This window comes from Chiloscyllium plagiosum, unplaced genomic scaffold, assembly GCF_037043375.1.
Source record: "Chiloscyllium plagiosum isolate Xiang-an unplaced genomic scaffold, Cpla_swu_hap1 HiC_scaffold_10, whole genome shotgun sequence".
Taxonomy (NCBI): domain Eukaryota; kingdom Metazoa; phylum Chordata; class Chondrichthyes; order Orectolobiformes; family Hemiscylliidae; genus Chiloscyllium; species Chiloscyllium plagiosum.
In genome coordinates, this window is record NW_028270148.1 from 33,921,659 (window position 1) to 33,941,804 (window position 20,146).

General features: G+C 41.7%; 1 protein-coding gene across 2 annotated transcripts in view; it reads right to left on the bottom strand.

Moving 5' to 3' along the window:
- The window catches only part of LOC122552723 (tetratricopeptide repeat protein 7A-like), a 417,993-nt gene that overhangs the window by 248,543 nt on the left and 149,304 nt on the right, over window positions 1-20,146 (bottom strand). For both annotated transcript variants that reach the window (XM_087991260.1, XM_043695623.2), the window contains exon 11: window positions 14,376-14,480. In XM_087991260.1, the coding sequence (XP_087847386.1) occupies window positions 14,376-14,480 (105 nt within the window). The remainder of the gene's footprint in view (window positions 1-14,375; window positions 14,481-20,146) is intronic.

The window sequence follows — 20,146 nt, forward strand, 5'->3', positions numbered from 1 at the left end:
TCATGAGGGGCATGGATAGGATAAATAGACAAGTCTTTTCCCTGGGGTGGGGGAGTCCAGAACCAGAGGACATAGATTTAGGGTGAGATGGGAAAGATATAAAAGGGAATTAAGGGGCAATTTTTTCACGCAGAGTTGGTGTGTGAATGGAATGAACTGCCAGAGGAAATGGTGGAGGCTGGTACAATTGCAACATTTAAAAATCATCTAGATGGGTATATGAATAGGAAGGGTTTAGAGGGATATGGGCCAAGTATTGGCAAATGGAACTAGATTAGGTTGGAATATCTGGTCGGCATGGATGAGTTGGACCGAATGGTCTGTTTCCATGCTGTACATCTCTATGACTCGTGCCTCACCACTGCTCCTGGCTTCCTTTTGGTGGCATGCCACCTGTCACCAGGAGATCTGTAAATCCTACATTCTGTATGTATGAAATGCTTAGATTCTCATATGTATCCTCCTCACTTTCTAACGTATCTAATCCGCAGTTCTAGAAAGTGAAGCTGCAGATTGATTAGTTTCCATAGCAACCCACTGTACCAGCATAATGTATCACACTCGAGGGAGCCTGGAGCTCTATGATGAGGTATCTTCATTTTATTCCTTTCTTTCCCCCAAAAAAAGGAAGGAACCATACACGGAAACAGGGAAGTCAGATTGACTGATCTTTAAATATTAAAACTCTCCTCCCAGAAGTGCAGTGTCACTTTGTACACTGTAGTACCTCGCATTCAGATGTCAATCTTTTGCCCAGATAGTGAGCATCGTCGTACAGATCCCATTCCTGACCCCAAAAATGGCCCCTTTGCAGCCACATTTGTTGGAAACTAAACAAAGAATTCCAGATAATGCACAGGATATATTGGGAAGTGTCTCAAAATCACATAACCTAGATGAAATGAAACAATGATGGTTTGCTCTTGAGGTTTTATATTCCAGCTGCAATGCAGTCAAATGGGGAATCCCAAGCAAGAATTCCCTGGCACGTCCATAATGCAACACTGCTGCTTTTCAGTATATTCAGAGCAAGATAGAATCTACTGCTGTATCAATTTTGTCAATGACTCAAACACTGTACCTCAAGTATATAAAAAAAAATAAGAGCAGTATATGCTGGAAGTGTAGGTCAAGGTGATCAGTCGCTGAGAATACAAGGTTTCAAGAGGAATCTTTTATCACATTTGATACAGTAATGCTGAATACATTCTTTTATAAAATTAAAGGAGACAGCAAAACAAGGAGCAAGGGTTAAAAAAATTACTTCTGAGAACTGAAAATTGGCCGTTACCTATATTTTAGTTCCTCCTATCAATTTTGTCTAAAATTAATTCCAGCAAAGGGATTTCTTCACCTTCACTGCAGCTCTGGTGCCAAGTGCGGCCCAAAGATTGGTCATTTTTCTTTCCTGGACACTAAACAGTCTGTTGCGTATTTCTCAGATTAACTGGTTACTTCTGACTTCCATCATTTATAGCTTTCATTTTAAAAAAAGTCACCATTTGAACATCCAGTGCTGACTGAATAAAAAATTCCACCAAAAACAGAGCTACTTTGAATGTTTACAGTGAAGCTTGGATGATTGGAAGCTTTTAAATGAAGCAATAAAAAAGAACATCCATGATTTTTTTAAAAATCAATATTTTTAAGTAATGTATCCAGAACATCAGTATAATTTTCTGAGGACGTGAGTTTGAATCCCTCCATAGCAGATAGTGAAAATGAATTCAATAAAAGGAAGCTAACCCTAGTGGTGACAATGTAACCAATGCTAATTGTTGCAAACACCCCATCTGATTCACAAACATACTTCAGGGTAGAAAATCTACCACTCTTACCTAGTCTTGTCTACATGCAACTCCAGAGCCACAGCAAGGTGGTTGACACCTTGCTGCCCTTTAGGCAATAAATGTTAGCCTAGCCTGCAATGTCGATATCCCATAACAATTTTTAAAATATATTTTTAAGTTTAAATATAAAGCATAAAATATTATAATTATTTTGGCATATTCCACTTGGCTGTTCTCTGAGCCAGGGCTCAATGAGATCACCAATGACATAAAACTCAACTCTTCCATGAGGAGAAATTAGAGTTTCAAAACCAAAGAAGTAACACATCTCTCTGCCCAACACATAACGAATGCCAACCTGCAGATTATCTATCACACTGTCAGCATTTATTGCCATTTGTCTTCCATCTTAGACTTTAATTACCAGAATAAAATACCATTTTTTAATAATCTCCATTTATCTGCCCACAGTTTCATTTTTTTCAAAAATGAAACACTATTAAAGCATTTATTTATATAAAACTGAAAAGTCAGCACAAGCTGCTTTCCTTCTGGAGAGAACAGCAAATGATTTCAGAAGGAGCTTTCAAGGACAAAGCATAAGGCATCAGCAAAATCATAAGAGCTCATCAACCTGTGTGCAAACAACTGAAAACTATCCAACATACCAGATGTTTTAAACTCCTCGTGGTTATACTTTACTTACACACCCACTCATCTCCAATCCATATTTCTCTCACTTGATAAACCTGTGCATAATGTCATTTCCCAAAGTTATCAGGGACACAATCTTAAATGTCACATCTAAATTGAGCTGAAGTATCCTTTCAGCTTAACTTCAGCTCTCAATGAAACCCCCATAATGTATCACGTAACAATTGTTGCTATTATTAAAGCTTTAGCAAGTTCATACAGACCACCATAATTTATACAGATAGTGCAAACACAGCTTATGGAAATACACTGAGAGAAGTCAACGCAGTTCTTGAGGGTGGAGGAATATTGGGTGGGAGAGTGGAGTCCCCATTTCCCGTTTCACCTGATTCAATCAAAAGGTGGCAATGCTTGTGGATGGCCAATGCTAATTGAGATACACATATGGGGTGTGGCATCTCCAGCTGGACAAGCATTAATTACCTGTCGCTAGTTGCCCCTTGAGAAGGTGGTAGTGAGCTGCCTTCTTGACCACTGCAGTCCACCTGGTGTGGGTTGACCCACAATGCCATCAGGGAGGGAATTCCAAGATTTTGACCCAGTGACACTGAAGAAACAGTGATATAGTTCCAAATCAGGATAGTAAGTGGCTAGAAGGGAACTTGCAGATGATGTTCCCATGTATCTGCTGATATTATCCTTCCAGATGGCAGTGTTCATGGGTTCAGAAGGTGCTGTCTAATGATCTTTGCTGAAAGTTACCTTTGCACTGTACCTTGTAGAAAACAGACACTGCTACTATTGAGTAATAGTGATGGAAGGAGTGGATGCTTGTGGATGTACTGCCAATAAGGCTGTTTTGCACTGGATGGTGTCAAGCTTCTTGAGGGGGTTGTTGGAGCTGCACTCATCCAGGCAAGTTGGGAATATTCCATCACACTCCTGATTTGTGTCTTGTAGATGGTGGTCAGGCTTTGGGAATGCGGAAGTAAGTTGCTCGCTGCAGTATTCCCAGCCTCTCAGCTGCTTTGTAACCACTATATTTATATGGTAAGTCCAGTTGAATGTCAAGGGGAAGTGGCTAGTTTGTCTCTTTTTGGGGATGGTCATTCCTTGACATTCTTGTAATGTAAATGTTATTTGTCTATTAATTATCTATTAGCATCTACTTGAAGATCAGATCTGCCATTGGTGTTCAACCAGTTGCCTAATTTATGCAAAATTTATGTTGGACCTTATTTCAAGGGGGTTGGAGTATAAGAATAGGGAAGTCTTACTGCAACCGTACAAAGTACTGAGTGAGACCACATCCGGAGTACTGTAAGCACTTTTGGTCTCCTTATTTAAGGAAACATATCATTTCATTGGAGGCAGTTCAGAGAAGGGTCACTAAGATGATCACTGGTATGAAGGGATGATTTTGATTAAAGCTAAACAGGTTAGGGCTGTACTGACTGGAGTTTAAAAGAATGACAGGGTAAATATTAAAAGGATATTTCTTCTCACGGGAGAGTCTAGGATCAGAATTGAAGACTGAGATGAGGAGGAATTTCTTCTCTCAGAAGGTTGAGTGCCTTTGGAACTCCTTGCCACAGAGAGCTGTGGAGGCAGAATGCTTGTGTACATTTGAGGCTGAGATTGAGAGATTCTTGACCAATAAAAGAATCAAAGCTACAGGAAAATGCAGGAAAGTAGACGTGAGGATTTCAAACTGGGGTGCGGCGGGAACACTGCATGATAGCATGCGGCATGTTTACTTCATATGCCAAAGGTTGAGGAGTGGGTGGTTGGAGCTGTCTATACTGATTGTAGAGAGAAGTAAATAGTGATCTGTACTGCAGTTTTCAGTTTTATCATAGCATATTGGTCTATGCAGCCCCTCACTTGGATGATGACATGGTTGGGCAGATACAAGAGTGTGTTGCTGGAAAAGCACAGCAGGTGAGGCAGCATCCCAGGAGCAGGAGAATCGATATTTCAGACTGGAACCACGTTTGGGCAGGTGCCTGTACTTTGAGTGAGGGTGTTGCCACATGGTCTTGTATTTGTTTTTTTGATGGAAGAAAGTGCTGGCCATGTTCAATGTGATGCCATTATCTCGGCATTTTGTCAGGAGCAGAAGTTCCATACCTGTTGGCTTTCCAAATTACCTCCTCAGAGGTCTGTGGCCTTCGTAACACTCTGGCAGTGAAGTCATCAGGGATGGTCATTGCATCACCCACTGGGACATGGTCTAGGGAGTGTTTCAGGTTGCTGGAAAACTACTCTATTCCTTCTCGTCTGTAGCATTCACCAATAAGGCATATGCACAGAGGCACATATTGCACTGGTTCTTGACGAAGGTAAGCCAAGTGGCCATGTGACATTCTTTCACCTTCAATGGGAGACTCTGAGATGGCCAACTAGTTCATTTTTTTAATGGCCTGTCGAGTTTGTGCTCTTTTCGGATTTACCCTTCCAGAAGGTGTAACCTCCACCTTGTTCCTTCAGCTGGATTTCCACTGCTCGCCAGGTCTTGCTTAGGGCAACAATGTCAATGTTGAAATTTCACTCCTCCCTACCAACAATGGCTGTGTACTGTTTCAGTCTGTCACTATTGGGATTGTTCAGGAAGGTCTGATGTTCCAGATTCTGAAATTCATTTTGAAGGATGGAAGGTGCCTGTGCATGAACTCTTAACATGGGGTGGTCATTGCACACCAGCTATTACACAGGCATGATGGGATTTTACAGATACCAAAGTATAGATTTTTTAGGAGCAAACACTAAAAAAAATACAAACATACCAAATATTCCACATCACATTTGAATCTTCTCAGTAGGCTCAGTGGTAACACTCAGCTAAGGAAAAAAGTTCATTTTTTTTCAGCAACATGAAAATGTTATCTTCAAAGGCATTGACTACAGTATCGTAAAGATCCAGGCACTAATTACCACCTAGAATCTCACATAAGTAATCATTTTTCACAGGTGATCAAAGTCAGTGAATATTGTTAGGCTACTTCACAATGGAACATAATTCCATTAAGGGTGGCACAGTAGCTCAGTGGTTAGCACTGCTGTCTTACAGCACCAGGGACCCAGGTTTGATTCCAGCGTCAGGCGACTGTCCGTGTTGATTTTGCACAAACTCCTGGTTCTGCATAGGTTTTCTCCAGGTGCACTGGTTTCCTCCCACAGTCGAAAGATGTGCAGATTAGGCCATGCTAAATTGCCCATAAAAAGTTCAGGGATGTGTAGGTTAGGTGCATTAGTTGGGGGTAATAGGGTAGGGGAATGACTCTGGGTGGGTTACTCTTCAGAGGGTTGGTGTAGACTTGTGGAGCCAAAATGGCCTATTTCCACATTGTAGGGATTCTATGATTCCTATGAATAATTCTGTCTCCATCCAGTGCTTATCTCATGCAACTTAAAGCAATTATCATTACCTAGTAATTGCAAGTAATCACCCTGATGACCTTCTCTGCTCTACAGTGCCACTCCAGCAACAACCAACAATAATACAGCACAGGAATCAAGACTTTAACACAAGATTTTACCAGCTCCTACATAGCAGGCGAGGAAGCAGGATTACCTATAAATGTTGCCAGGTCGTTGTGCTAACAGCCCACTAGCCAGAAACAGGCTGCCAGTTTGAATCATTATAAGCTGTACTGAAGGCTATATTTCTGTTTGCGTTTAGTTCCCGGGTTCTTGGGGGGGCTACTGGGGTGAAGGCGGAGAGAAGCATGAAAACACACGCCCAAAGAACAGGAGTAGGCCACTTGGCCCCCTGAACCTGCTCCACCACTTAATAAGCTCATGGCTGACCTGATTGTAACTTGAATTCCACATTCCTGCCTAACCCGAAAACCTTTCATTCACTTCCTGAACAAAAATCTACCTATTTCTGCTGTACAAATATTTAAAGGCTCCGCTTCCACGATATAACATCCACTGAGCACACGCCTAGCCTGACCAACCCATCAACATAAGACAACCTACCCATTCCAAATACTAATCTGATAAACCTTTTCTGAACTGTTTCCAATGCCTTTACATCTCTCCTTAAATAAAGAGGTCAATGCTGTGCTCAATACTCCAGATGTGGTCTCAGCAGTGCTCCGTATAGCTGAAGCATAACCTATCTTCTCCTCCCCTCACAATAAACAATAACATTGCTTTCATTTTCCTATTTATTTACTGGAGGTGAGTTACTTGCAATGGAATTCCTAGCCTCTGACCTGCTCTTGTCACCAGTGTGTATGTGGCAAGTCCATTGGAGTTTCTGGGTCAATGAAGGAAGTGGATACTGAGAGATTCAGTGATAGTCAATAGAAATAGTCATTGCCTGGCATTAGTGTGCACAAATGTTATTTGCCACTTGTCAGCTCAAACCTGGATATTGTCCCATCTTGTTCTGTTTGGACAGGGATTGCTTCAGCATCTGAGGAGTCATGAGTGGTACAGAACATTGCACAATCAGCTAACATCCCCGCTTCTGACCTTATAATGGGAGGCGGGGGGAGGGTCATTGAAGCAGCTGAAGATGGTTGGGCCCACAACCATCAGGAACTCCTGAAGAGATTAAAAAAAAAATTGCTGGAGACCACAGCGGATCAGGTAGCATCCATGGAGAGAGAGTAAGTTAGTTGAATCGAGATAACTCTTCATCAGAACTGAAGTGAAGTTTGGTGCATTTATCTTATAGTAGTTGGAGGGGGAGTGCAGAGTGGAGTTGGAGTGCTGGGGGTAGGAAAGATGTTGATAGTTCAGATTAAGTGATCGGAATGGGAAAATGTCAGAACAATGGTATGTCTAACTGACAGACTGGAAAGAATAGACAGTCTCTCAGGGGTGAGGGAAGGGAATAGAGGGTGACAGAGAGTGTAACAAGCAAAGCTGAAAGAAAGGGGAGTAATGGGTTCACAATTTGAAAGTGTTGAACTCAATATTGAGCCCAGAAGGTTGGGAAGTACCAAGTTTGAAGATGAGACGTTGCACCTCCAGCTTGCGCTGTGATTCGCTGGAGCATTGCAGCATGCCAGGGACAGACAAGTGGGCATGGGAGCAGGATGTTGTGTTAAAACGGGAAAGTTGGGGTCATGCTTGCATATGGACTGGAAGTGTTGTACAAAGCAGTCACCCAGTCTGTGTTTGGTTTCTCAAATGGAGAGTAGGCCAGTGCAGTGAACACAATACACAAGATTGGAGGAGGTACCAGTGAAATGCTTCAACTGGAAAGACTGTTTTGGCCCTTGGATGGTGAGCAGGGAGGAGGGGAAGGGGCAAGTGTTGCGCCTTCTGCAGTTATATGGGTAGGTGTCTTGGCCAGGAGGGGTGGGTGTTGTTGGTCGAGGAATGGATTAGGGTATCCCGGAAGGACCAATCCCTGCAAAATACGAACAAGGAGTGTGAGGGGATAATGTGTTTGGTGATGGTGTTCTGCTGGACTTGTCTGAAATGGAGGAGAATGATCCTTTGGAAGTAGAGGCTAGTGCGGTGAAAAGTGAAAATAAGGGGGACCCGATCACGCTTCTCCCTACAGCCCTCTGGACTATGGCCTCACATCCGATCATCAAACCATTGTTGCCCGGACTGTCACTGACCTTATTATCCCCAGACATCTTCCCCCCCCTTCACTACCACCTCCTACCTTATAATATCCAAACCCTAGACAGACCGCTTCTACCTCTTTCCCACAATCCACAGACTGCCCTAGTAGGCCCACCATATCAGCCTGTTCCTGCCTCAGCAAGCTCATTTCCTCCTACCTTGACTCTATCCTCGCTCCACTCATCCAGAACCTGCCCACCTACTTCCGGGATTCTTCTGATGCCCTCCACCATATTGACAATTTCCAGGTCCCTGGCCCTAACTGCTTCCTGTTCACCATGGATGTCCAATCCCTGTATATGTCCATTCCCCACCAGGATGTTCTGAGAGCTCTCGGCTTCTTCCTCAGCCAGAGGTCTGAACAATCCCCAATCCACTCCCGCTCTCCTCTGCCTGGTAAATTTGTTCTCTCACTGAACAATTTATCCTTTAATTCATCTCACTTCTGCAAAGTCAAAGGTGTGACTATGGACACCCACATGGATCCTCTTTATGGGGAACATCCTTGTCCAGTCATACACTGGTTCCCTCTCACACCTCTTTCTTTCGTACATCGACGAGTATTTCAGTGCCACTTCATTCTCCTGCCTGAATCTTGAAAAACTTGTTCATCTTGTCTCCAATTTCCACTCCGCCATAACTTCCACATTGCCCATCTCTGACACTTCCCCTTTCTTTCTTTGACCTCCCTGTCTCTATTTTAAGGAATAAACTGCCGACTGGCATCCCCTACAAAGCCATGGACTCCCATAGCTACTCTCACTACAGCTCGTCACATCCCACATCCTGCAAGGATTCCATCCCATTCTCCCAGTTCCTTTGCTTACGTCATATTTGTTCAGATGATGCCATCTTCCAAAACAACGCTGCTGACATGGCTTCCTTTTACTTTGACCATCATTTCCCTGTAGTTGACAGGGCCCTCAATTGCGTCTGACCTATCACCCGTGCTTCTGCCCTTGCCCATTCCCCTCACTGACAACAGCATAATCAGGTCCCCCTTGTTCTCACCTTTCACTCCATATCCAGAGGATCATTATCCACCCTTTCAGACAACTCCAGCAGAACGCCACCACCAAACACATCTTCCACCAAACCCACTTGCCCCGTCTGCATTTCGCTTCTGGGACACCAGAGTTCATTCCTTGACCACCAAAACCACCCCACCCTCCCACCGCACCTATCAAGTAACTGCAGGAGGTGCAATACCTGCACTTCATCCCCTCCCTGCTCACCATCTAAGGGCCAAAACAGTCTGTCCAGGTGAAGCAGCATTTCACCTGGACCTCCTCCAATATTGTGTATTGTGTTCGCTGCACTCAGAAACCAAATGCAGACTGGGTGACTGCTTGGCTCAAGCATGTGCTCAAGAATGACCTCGACCTTCCCATTGCTGGTTATTTTAACATAGCATCCTGCTTGCATGCCCACTGTCTGTCCCTGGCATGCTGCATGCTCCAGCAAATCACAGCGTAAACTGAAGGAGCAACATCTCATCTTCAAACTTGGCATTTTCCAACCTTCTGAGCTCAATATTTAGTTCAACACCTTCAAACTGTGAACCCAATACTTCCCTTTCCTTTAATTTTACTCATCACATTCTGTCGCCCTCTATCCCCTCCCCTCACCATAGTGGGACTGCCTGTTCTTTCCAGTGTGTCAGTTAGACACACCATTGTTCTGCCATTCTCATATTCCGATCACTTCATCTGAACTATCAACATCCTTTTGCCCCCCAGTACTCCAACCCCCTCCCTCCCAAATGCTAACCCCTCCACACTTCACTTCAGCTCTAATGAAGAGTCATTTGACTCTAAACTTGCTCACCCCCCGATAGATGCTGTCTGACTTGCTGTTATCTTTAATACTTTCTGTTTTCAGTACAGATTCTAGCCTCTGCAGTTACTTGCTCTTGTCCTGGAGCTAACATGACTGACTTCCAGCAGGCACAACCATCTTCCTATGTGGCAGGAATGACTCCAACCAAGAGAGAGTTTGCTCTATCACTCATTGATTCCAGTTTTGCGAGGGCTCTTTGATGATACACTTGTCGAATGCAGCCTGGATATCAAGGGCTGACGGTCTCACGTCATTATCATCTCATTGACTTACTTCTATGGAATGATTTTATAGGACTGAAAGTCATGGCTTCACCTAAATCATGGCAAGTCCAGTTGAGGCTTAGGGTATGGAACAAGTGCAGGAACAAGTTCTGGGTATTGTTCAATCGTGCGTAGTAATGGCTAAACAAAGTCCAATACCAAAGATCACAGTAATATCATAAGCAGGTGTTAAAGCAGCTGAAACTCTATTTGGAAATGAAGATAATTCACAGGTAGCATTTGGCATGTCTTCATTAATTGAAGTTGAGGAAGTAGGTCCAGATTTTAGTAAGTTAGCACAAACAGCTCACATTAAAGTGGAAACTGAAGAGTGTGTATCTAGAGAGTTATTTTATTAGATATGGAGCACTGATGAGGAAGTGGGGACACCCTCATATACCTGTGGATGAAGATGGAGGGTTGTTCATCAAATACTGGTAACATCCAGATATCGTAAGAAGATATTATGGATAGCACATGCAGATCTTATGTCAGGGCACACAGGAATACAGAAAAAGCAGGAATGGAGAAACAGATATTTTACATGGGCAAGACTTTGTAAAGGTGTACTGAAGTCACATGTCAGATAGTAGGAGAATTTCAGCATGTAATCAAACCAGCCTAGTTTTAGAAGAACCATTGAGTTAAGTGTTAGTGGATTATGTTGAATCTTTACCAAAAACCAAAAGAGGATATCAGCATATTATTACAATCATAGATCTGACAATCCCATTCTTTAAGGGTGAATACCACCAGCACAGTAGCAGAGCTAACGACCTTTGAGGATCTGCTTCTTAATTTAATGCCTTACTAACTACACAGAACCACAGACTATGATGGTGCGCTTGGAAAAGAGAAAAGCTGCAAAATTGGGACTGGATGGTTGCTGGGGACATTTCCCAAAAAAGCGGCTGGGATGGGGATCAGCTGTTTGCACTGTGTGCAGTTCTGGTCGCCCTACTATAAGAAGGATATTTTTAAGTTGGAAAGGGTCCAGAAAAGATTTACCAGGACGTTGCCGAGACTGATGGGTTTGAGTTATAAGAAGAATCTGGGTAGGCTGCGACCTTTTTCACGAGAGCTTAGGAAATTGAGGGTTGACCTTATATGGGTTTCTAAAATCATGAGGGGCATGGATAAGATAATGAGCAATGACTTCTCCCTAGGGTGAGGCGTTCAAAACTAGGTGGCATATAAAGATGAGAGGAGAAAGTTTTTAAAAAGGACATGAGCAGCAACATTTCTTATTCAGAGAGTGGTTCATGTTTGGAATGAACTGCCAAGGAAGTGATGGATGCAGGTACAATTACAGCAGTTAAAAGACATTTGGATAAGCACATGAATAGGAAAGTTTGGAGAGATATGGACCAAATACAGGCAAGTGGGACTAGTTTAGTTTGGGAACATGGTCAGCGTGGACTAGTTGGATTGAAGGTCTGTATGACTATATGACTCCATACTAAGCAGGCCTGCTACAGAGTGCCTTCTCACCCGAACACCATTTAAAATGATCGGAAGGCCAGTGGAGATAAATGGGAGCAGCCAGCAGACCGAATATTATTGACAAGGAGCTTCCCCTCTGATGCTTGGGGCCTGACTGTGTGATTCCTCCAAATTTATGAATTAAATTTGTCTGAGAATGCTTCCATGTGGAGACCCCTCCCTACCTCCTATCTGCCTTAGCAGCCCCCTCTTTCTTGGTGAGGCTGTCAACACGCCAAAGCTGGTGGTCATGTGATTGGATGAACAGCATTAGAAGCCTGCCTGCGGTTCTCAATAGAAATTGGATGTGACGGACTGGGAGCTGTTTCAGGAAACCAGCTCCTCCACTCTTCTTCAAGGTGCCCATTTAATCCTACCATCTGGGTCCTATATCCCTCAAGAATTTCCTGCCCCATACCTCAGTATGATTCGCTGTTCTCAAGAAATGATAAAACTTGAAAGAGATGAAATGCTGTTGACATTATAATTGCAACCCAGACAATGAAGGATCAACCCTACTGAATTCTATGCTTAAATTGTGACCACACACGCATACACTACACAAGTGCAGAATCTCAGGGAGGCTTGCACAGAGAATTACAGCAACTGCAAGTGGGGCACCTCTTCCAAAAGAAAACAGAAAAGATCAACATGCCTTTTTTTTCATATTTGGGGCAGGTAAGTTATCAGAATGGAGCTGGGAACAGGTGGTGAATCTGCTTTTCCAGACACAAAATGGTGCCTAGCATGAAGCAGGAATGATGCAGTTAGGTCGGGTGTGGCAGAAGCAGAATGAATCTGGTCAAGAAGAAATAATCCATGAGCATACCATCTCTAATCTGTAAACTTAAAAAAAAGGTTCTGTACTAAGGGTTGTTATGGTAACAACTAATTACTTTTGAAACAGATTTACAAAATGACTCTTTTACCCCCTGTTACCAAATATCACAATGAGAATTGATCCCAAATAGTAATTATCCAGTCTCTAGCCCCTCAACCCTTTAACAAGATTGCACATTTGAAAGAGTTGACAAAGAATACAAAAGTAATAATTCTCCTTGAAAATTTTGGGAGAAGGTTCTCAACTGTGAGTGCAGTTTGATTATACCACAGAAACTTTATTAGAGGCTATAGAGGCCAATGCAGATCCTGTCAGTAATAATTAACTTTCCCGACTCCAGCTACCACCTCTGCAGCATTGCTGATATGCCCATTTAAGTCTGTCTGTACTATAAATGATTAAAATAGATGAAATGCTGACTACATATTTAGCTGAGAGCCTCACAATCCACTGCAGTCTGAGGGAAAATGGCAATTTGCCAGTTGTCAAAAATCATGTGGTTGATTTTTCTCCTTTAGTACTTGCAGCTAATCTGCTTACTGGCTACAGCCCATAAAAATGAGAAGTAAGGGAGCTTGATAAAAACTGAAATAACCAGATAAGTTTTTTTTAATAAAAGCAAAAATCTGTGCAACATGGTGGTAATTTACATGCATTCCAATCAAATACCTCAACTCAACAACAACTTCTGTTGATTTTTGCTGTTCCTTCCCATTTCTCCTTCATTCCATGAGCTCTATTCCTCTTAGTGTACAAGATTCATGACAACACCTCAATGCTTTCATGTTTCTTCCCTATCCTCCTGTGGACAACATGCCAATGAAACAAGAACTCTGTCATACCTTAAACAGTTCATGATCCATATCATAATTATCAAAACATGTGGCAGCTAAGAATGCCGAACCCAAAAGGGTGTGCATCACTTGTACTGTCACAGATATTCATCATCTTTTAATTAGCAGGAAGGTGGAGGGTGGATTAGCAGAGGTAAATAACTGCAATAACATTCACAAGAAAATTAAGGTAAAATTCCCCAATTATCAAAAAATAATGAAGCGATGATCAGGAAGTCAATTTTGGAAGCTATAAGTAGATGATGTCCCTCATGATATTCAGGTAGATGTATTGTTTAACAGCAAAGTGTGAAGAGGGAAGCAACAGAATGCGCAAACAACAACATTTACTGTGTTAATAGCTATTAGTGGATTTCTTATGGCTTAGCTCAGAGAAAGTCACCACATAGCGAATTTCCCTCAGAGAAGATTTGTGATACTGTAGCAATGATCTACTGCAGCTGCTCAACAATGATGCCCTATCTCGACCATAAGACTGAGGAGCAGAAATTAGGCCATTTCATTCTGCTCCGTCATTCAGTCACGACTGATGAGATTTTCTTTCAACCCCATTCTCCCTTTTTCTCCCTGTAACCCTTGATCCCCTTGACAATCAAGAACCTATCCATTTCTGTTTTAAATGTACTCAATGATCAGGTCTCCACAGCACTCTGTGGCAATGAATTCCACAGATTCACCACTCTCTGGCTGAAGATGTTTCTCCTTATCTCCATTCTAAAAAGTCTTCCCTTTACTCTGAGACTGTGCCCTCAGGTCGTAGTCTCTCCTGCCTATGGGAACATCTTCCAACCTCCACTCATTCCGTAAGTTTCAATTAGATACCGCCCCACCCACACCCCAGTCACACCCCCCCGCCCTCCTCCCAATCCTTCTAAATTCCGTTGAGTCCCAGAGTCCTCAAATGTCCCTCATATGTCAAAACCTTTCATTCTGGTCATAGAAGCGTGCAGTTGCTTACAACAATGTATCACAGAACAGGGATGCTGTATGCAAAATGTACGCTAACTTCTGCTCCTAGCTACCGAAATGAAATATATAAACAATTATGTGCACTTACCCAGTGTAAAGGTGCAATGCAGACCTTGGCAGCCATGAGTGGTATACTTGGATCACTGGGTTGGAGATTTGCACATTCTCTAAGAGCGGACACGGCCCTAGTTGACTGAAAATTAAAATGATGATTCAAAATTACTTCTTATTCGAGAACACATTTTACTTTCAAAATAATAGAGTTTCACACGATTTAGAGATAGATACAATGATGTCCAAAGAAACTGTGAAGTTTTAAAAAGAAATTTGAATTTCCAATTAATAGCTGAAAGGATAACACAAGATTTCACCTTTTAAACAAATTAAAAGCATAACCGAATAAAAATTTGCAGACAATGTATATTTTAAACTAAAGAACTTTCCAGTTTGCTTTTAACGCAACAAACAAACCCATTACCCAGGTATGCTTGACACTGTTCCTTAATTATTCAGATTGCTCAGAACTATTCCAAAATAATTCTAAAATCCTGAACCTTTACTCTTGATCTTTTCTTTTTCTAGCCTGAAACTTTTAAGCAACTACTATTTCCACAGTGAGGGATTTTCATGGCAATTTTCTCTTTCTCCACTGCAAGTTAGGCAAATCTTCCAGCCCTTAGGAATACCCCTGGAATCCTTCCTCTCCCAAAACACATTTCCATGGCAACATGAGTCATTCGGGCCTTGTATAGAAGTGCCAATCAGCTATCCTTGTGAATGTTCTCTTATCTTGCAAGTAAATGGCATTTAAAGCATAATGTTTTATAACTCAACATTCTCAACATCTTGGAACTTTGAGACGATGGCAGCAATCTGTATTTTCATTGGTTAGACTGCTAGTCTTCAAAGTGTGCCCACCCAACCTAAACTCTTTCAACAGCCACATCCTACTGGCCTGTTGTTAGGGAGATGTTAAAGGTCACATGGTCCCTTTCAATTTACCCTAAATTAGAGGCAAAGGTCAACAGATGACTATGTTACAAACTTCATAACTGTAAGACATAATTAAAATGCAGCATGTTAAACCTGACATTAATAACCATCTGAAAAAAATGTTTATATTTCTCATTGACATTTTGCATTTACAACTGAACCATTTTGAAAAAGCTACACAGAGACTGGTAACCCATCACCAATTCACTCTTTATTTACACGTCCATAATACACTTAGCTGTGGCCAGCCGGCTCGGACTCAATCCCTGAACGGAGGAGATTATAAATTACCTGACTTATTTTGGTCAGCCAGGGCTTCCTGATTGACCCAGGTTCACAACCCCAATCAAGGATTTTTGGTCAACAAGATACACCTCATTCCAATACACATTTCCTGAGTAAAACATTTGGTATAAAACCAATGTTGAGCCAGAAAAGGAAAGAGACAGGATAGCCATTCTTTAGACAGTATCACTCATTCTGTCTGACTAGGTTTCTCTTCTATCTTTCCTCTCTTAAAAGGCAAGGCCACTAAGGTAGAGGCCACTCATGGAGGATGATATTTCACAAGCAAAAGCAGAACCTTGGGATACCTCACTCAAATGACCACTCAATATATACAGGCATAAGTAATTAGCATCGGGGCACCATTCAATTATGTATCGGGGCAGGGAGTCTGGGGAATATCACAACCATCCTCATATGATGTCCATAAAAATTCCAGAAAGAAGCAATGATGTGTCAAACAGGAAATAGAGCTCTAGATTGTTTTTGTTTCGCTAATGATGGTTAGTGAAATTAACTTTAACATCCTGTCCTACCTACAGTGAAATTAGCAAAGTCACACCCAATGTTACTTGATTTACCACCAAGTCATCAGGGTGCCCTTCCTTACTCTGGTTTGCTTTAAATTCAAGTGCTATGTTGAGATGGTATCACCAAGGGTATCCTTTGAAAACCAAAAGGAATCATTAATACCCTGATGTTTTACTCTTCAATCTCCTAGGACAATTTCAGTGTGAACTGAAATAAAAACCTGTTTACACAGGTTCTTCAGAAATGCACTCATCGCTTGTCAAAGTTACAGAAGGAATTAGGACAGCCATTACAGCAATTTGGGATCTGTTTTCTTCCATCAACTGCTTTGGGCTATTTGCTTGCATAGAAATTGCTGAAGACATCATCTGATCAGCAAACTAGGAGCCACCACAGTCTGTCAGTTGAAATAAACATGCATAAATTGCCATGATTTACCCAGCACACTTCACTTTAACCATAGAGTTATTGATGCTCTGACGATTAGAACTGAGTGTTCCCAGGCAGGTTCACAAGCAACATCATCAACAAAGCACTTACCATTCAAATGAATATATTCCAAATCTTAGACAAAAGTGACAGGCAGAAAATGATAGACTGCTAGTGTTTAATTATAATTCATTAAAATGGTTTGACTTTTATAAATGAGATCATGGTGACATTTAAAATGTAAACAGTCATTTGTACCAGAGATTCTTCTCTCAATTGGGGCCAATTGACTGATGCAGAATTAAACAAATATGAAAAGTTAGCCCTGCTATCCAGTTCAGGTTAAATGATGAAATCATAGAATCATACAAACATAAAATCTTTACAGTGCAGAAGCAGGTCATTTAGCCTATTGAGGCCACACTGACTCTCCGAAGAACATCATACCCAGGCCCACCCCCTTACCATATCCCTGTAACCCTGCATTTCTCATGGCTAATCAACCCAGCCTGCACATCTCTGGACACTATGGGCAATCCAGCATGGCCAATCCACCTAACCTGCACATCTTTGAAATAATTACAGACTGACACAATCTTCAATCTACAGTAGCTTCCATAAACTGTGGCTTCTCTTATTTATTCATTCATTCAAACATTCATGGGACACGGGCATTGCTTGCTCTGCTGGCATTGATTCTCTGTATCTACTTGCCCCCAAGGTGGAGGTGATGGTGAGCTTCTTTCCTGAACCATTGCAATCTATTTGGCGTGGGTAACTGCCCCACAATATGTTTCAGAGGGAATTGCAGGATTTTGAAGGAACTGCAATGTATTTCCAAGTCAGGATGGTGAATGGAAACCTTGCAAATGGCAGTGCTCCATTTATCTGCTGCAATCATGGGTTTGGAAGGTGTGGTCTAAGGAAGCTTTGCAAATTTCTGCAATGCATCTTGTAGATACCACTCACTGCCACCAATGTGCATGGGTGATGAAGGGAGTGAATGTGCGAGGTTGTGGTTAGGGTCCCAATTTTTCCTGAATGGTGTTGAGCTTTCCAATTGATTTTGGAGCTGCAACATTCCAGGAATATAGAGACTATTCTATCAGAGCACTGGCTTTGGCGAGTAAGATCGGCTTTTCAGAGACAGGAGATTGTCACTCGTCACAGAATTTCTTGACGATAACCTCTAGTTCAGTTTCTGATTGATGGTTACACCAGAAATGCTGTCAGTGGGGATTCAGTGATGGTAATGCAACAGAACATCAAATGACAATGGTTAGGGTCATTTGAGATGGCCATTGCATTTGTGTGGCATGAATGTTATGTGCCTCTATCAGTCCAAGTTGGAAATGTTATCTAAGTCTTACTGCACTTGAACTCAAGCTGCTTCAGCATCTGAGAAGTTGCAAATGATGCTGAATATTATCCAATCACCAGTAAACATCCCCACTGATGATCTGACGCTAGAAGGAAGGTCATTGATGCACCAGCTGTATATGGTTGGGTCTAAGACACTGCCCTCAGCAAAAACTTTCTTTAATTCACTCGTGAGACATGGCTGTCACTGACTGGCCAGCATTTATAGCCCGTACCTAGTTGCCTTTGAACTAAATGACTTGCTAGACCATTTCAGAAGGCAGTTGAGAGTCAATCACATTACTGTTGGTCTGGAGTCACAGGTAGGCTATACCAAGTGGGGTTGGAACATTTCCTTCCCTGAAGCACATTAGTGAGCCAGATAGGCTTTTCTGACAATGGTTTCATGGTCATTACCAGTTATTCTTGAATTCAAATTCAACCATCTACCATGGCGAGATTCAAACCCAGGTCTTCTGAACATAGCTGAGTTTCTGGATTAATAGCAATAGTAAACTGTAGTGATGTCTTGGAACTGAGATGACTGTCTTCCAACACACACTTCCTTTGTGCTCGGTTTTTCTCCAACCAGTGAAGAGTCTCAAGCACCCTTAATTTTATTTGCTCTACCAATGTCAACGGTGTCTTCTGCCGTCAAGGTCATAAGCTCTGGAATTCCCTTCCAAAATCTCTCTGCTTCTCTTCCTCTCTTTTCACCCTTCAAGATGTGCTCAAAAATTTATATTTTTCAACAGGTTTTTATAATATGTCCTTCTGTGGTTCACTGACAAATGTTGCTTTATGGCATTCCATGGGACATTTAGATTTTCATGATGATGAGTGTATGGAAGCTTAAAGAAGTATAATTACAAGGGAATCTGGATACAGCTAGCTGGATTGAACCAGGAAAGGAGTTTAGCAGCAAAGACTGTTGAAGGGTTGAAGGCTGAAGAAGGGTTACACCCAAAACGTTGGCTTCTCCATCTCCTGATGCTGCCTGGCTTGCTGTGTTCTTCCAGCCACCTGCTTGTCTGGTTGAGAAACAATGGCAGATATTTAAGAAAATATGTTATGGCTTCAAAGTAAGGATATGTCACAGTAAGGAAGAAGAATTCTACAAATGGAATAAACCAGCCATGGCTAACCAGGGAAATTTAGGGCAGTATTAAATTGAAAGGAAAAAACATACAATCTAGCAAATATTAGTGGTAAGCCAAAGGATTGGAAAAGTTTAAAAAACACAAACAAAAGACAACCAAAAAGTAATAAAGAGAAGATAATCTTTGAGGGCAATCTTTAAAAGTAAGATCAAGACAGACAGCCAGAGCTTCTTTAAATATATAAGGAAGCGAGAGGTCAAAGTAGACATAGGCTTCTTAGAGAACATGGTAGAGAAAATAATAATGGGGAACGAGGAAATGGCAGTGGAGTTTAATAAATGCTTGTACCAGTTTTTCTAGTGAAACACACTAATAGAATTGTAAAATTATTAAATAAATAAATGACAAAGGAGGAGAAGAAATAAACACTACATATATAACTAGAGAAAAAGTGCTGCAGAAAGTAAAGGGGCTAAAGACTGAAATCCCTGGGACCTGATGGGATGCATCCTAGGATGTTAAAGTTAATAGCTACAGAGATAGTGGATGCACTGGAAAAGTTCCAGGAAATTCTAGAGAAGTTCCAGATAATTGGAAAAAGATCAATGTAACACATTTATTTAAAAAGAGAAGGAAACAGAAACAGGCAACTATAGGTCAATTAGATTAATGAATATTATTGGGAAAATGTTAAGAGTTTATTATAAAAGATCTAACAGCACAGCATTTAGAAATATATAACATGATCAAACAGTCAGCATAACTTCACGAAGTGAAAACCAAGCTTGTTAAATTTATCAAAGTTCCTTGATGGAACAAGCAGAATAGATAAAGGGGAAGCAGTGAAGGTAATGTATTTGAATTTTCAGCAAGCTAGTGATAAGGTACCATACATTAGGGTACTTAATAGGATAGGGTGCATGGTGTTGGAAGTAGTGAACCATTAAAGACAGAGATGGGACAAAGGGGGCATTTTCAGGATGATAACCTGTAATCAGTGAAGTGCTGGGACCACACTTATTTTCAATATATATTACTGATTCGGATGAGAAAAGTAAAATGTATTATTGACAAGTTTACAGATGACACAAAAATGAGGGTGGAAGAAGGCAAGTAGGAGGATGATACAAAAAGACCACGGAGGGATATAGACAGGTTAAAC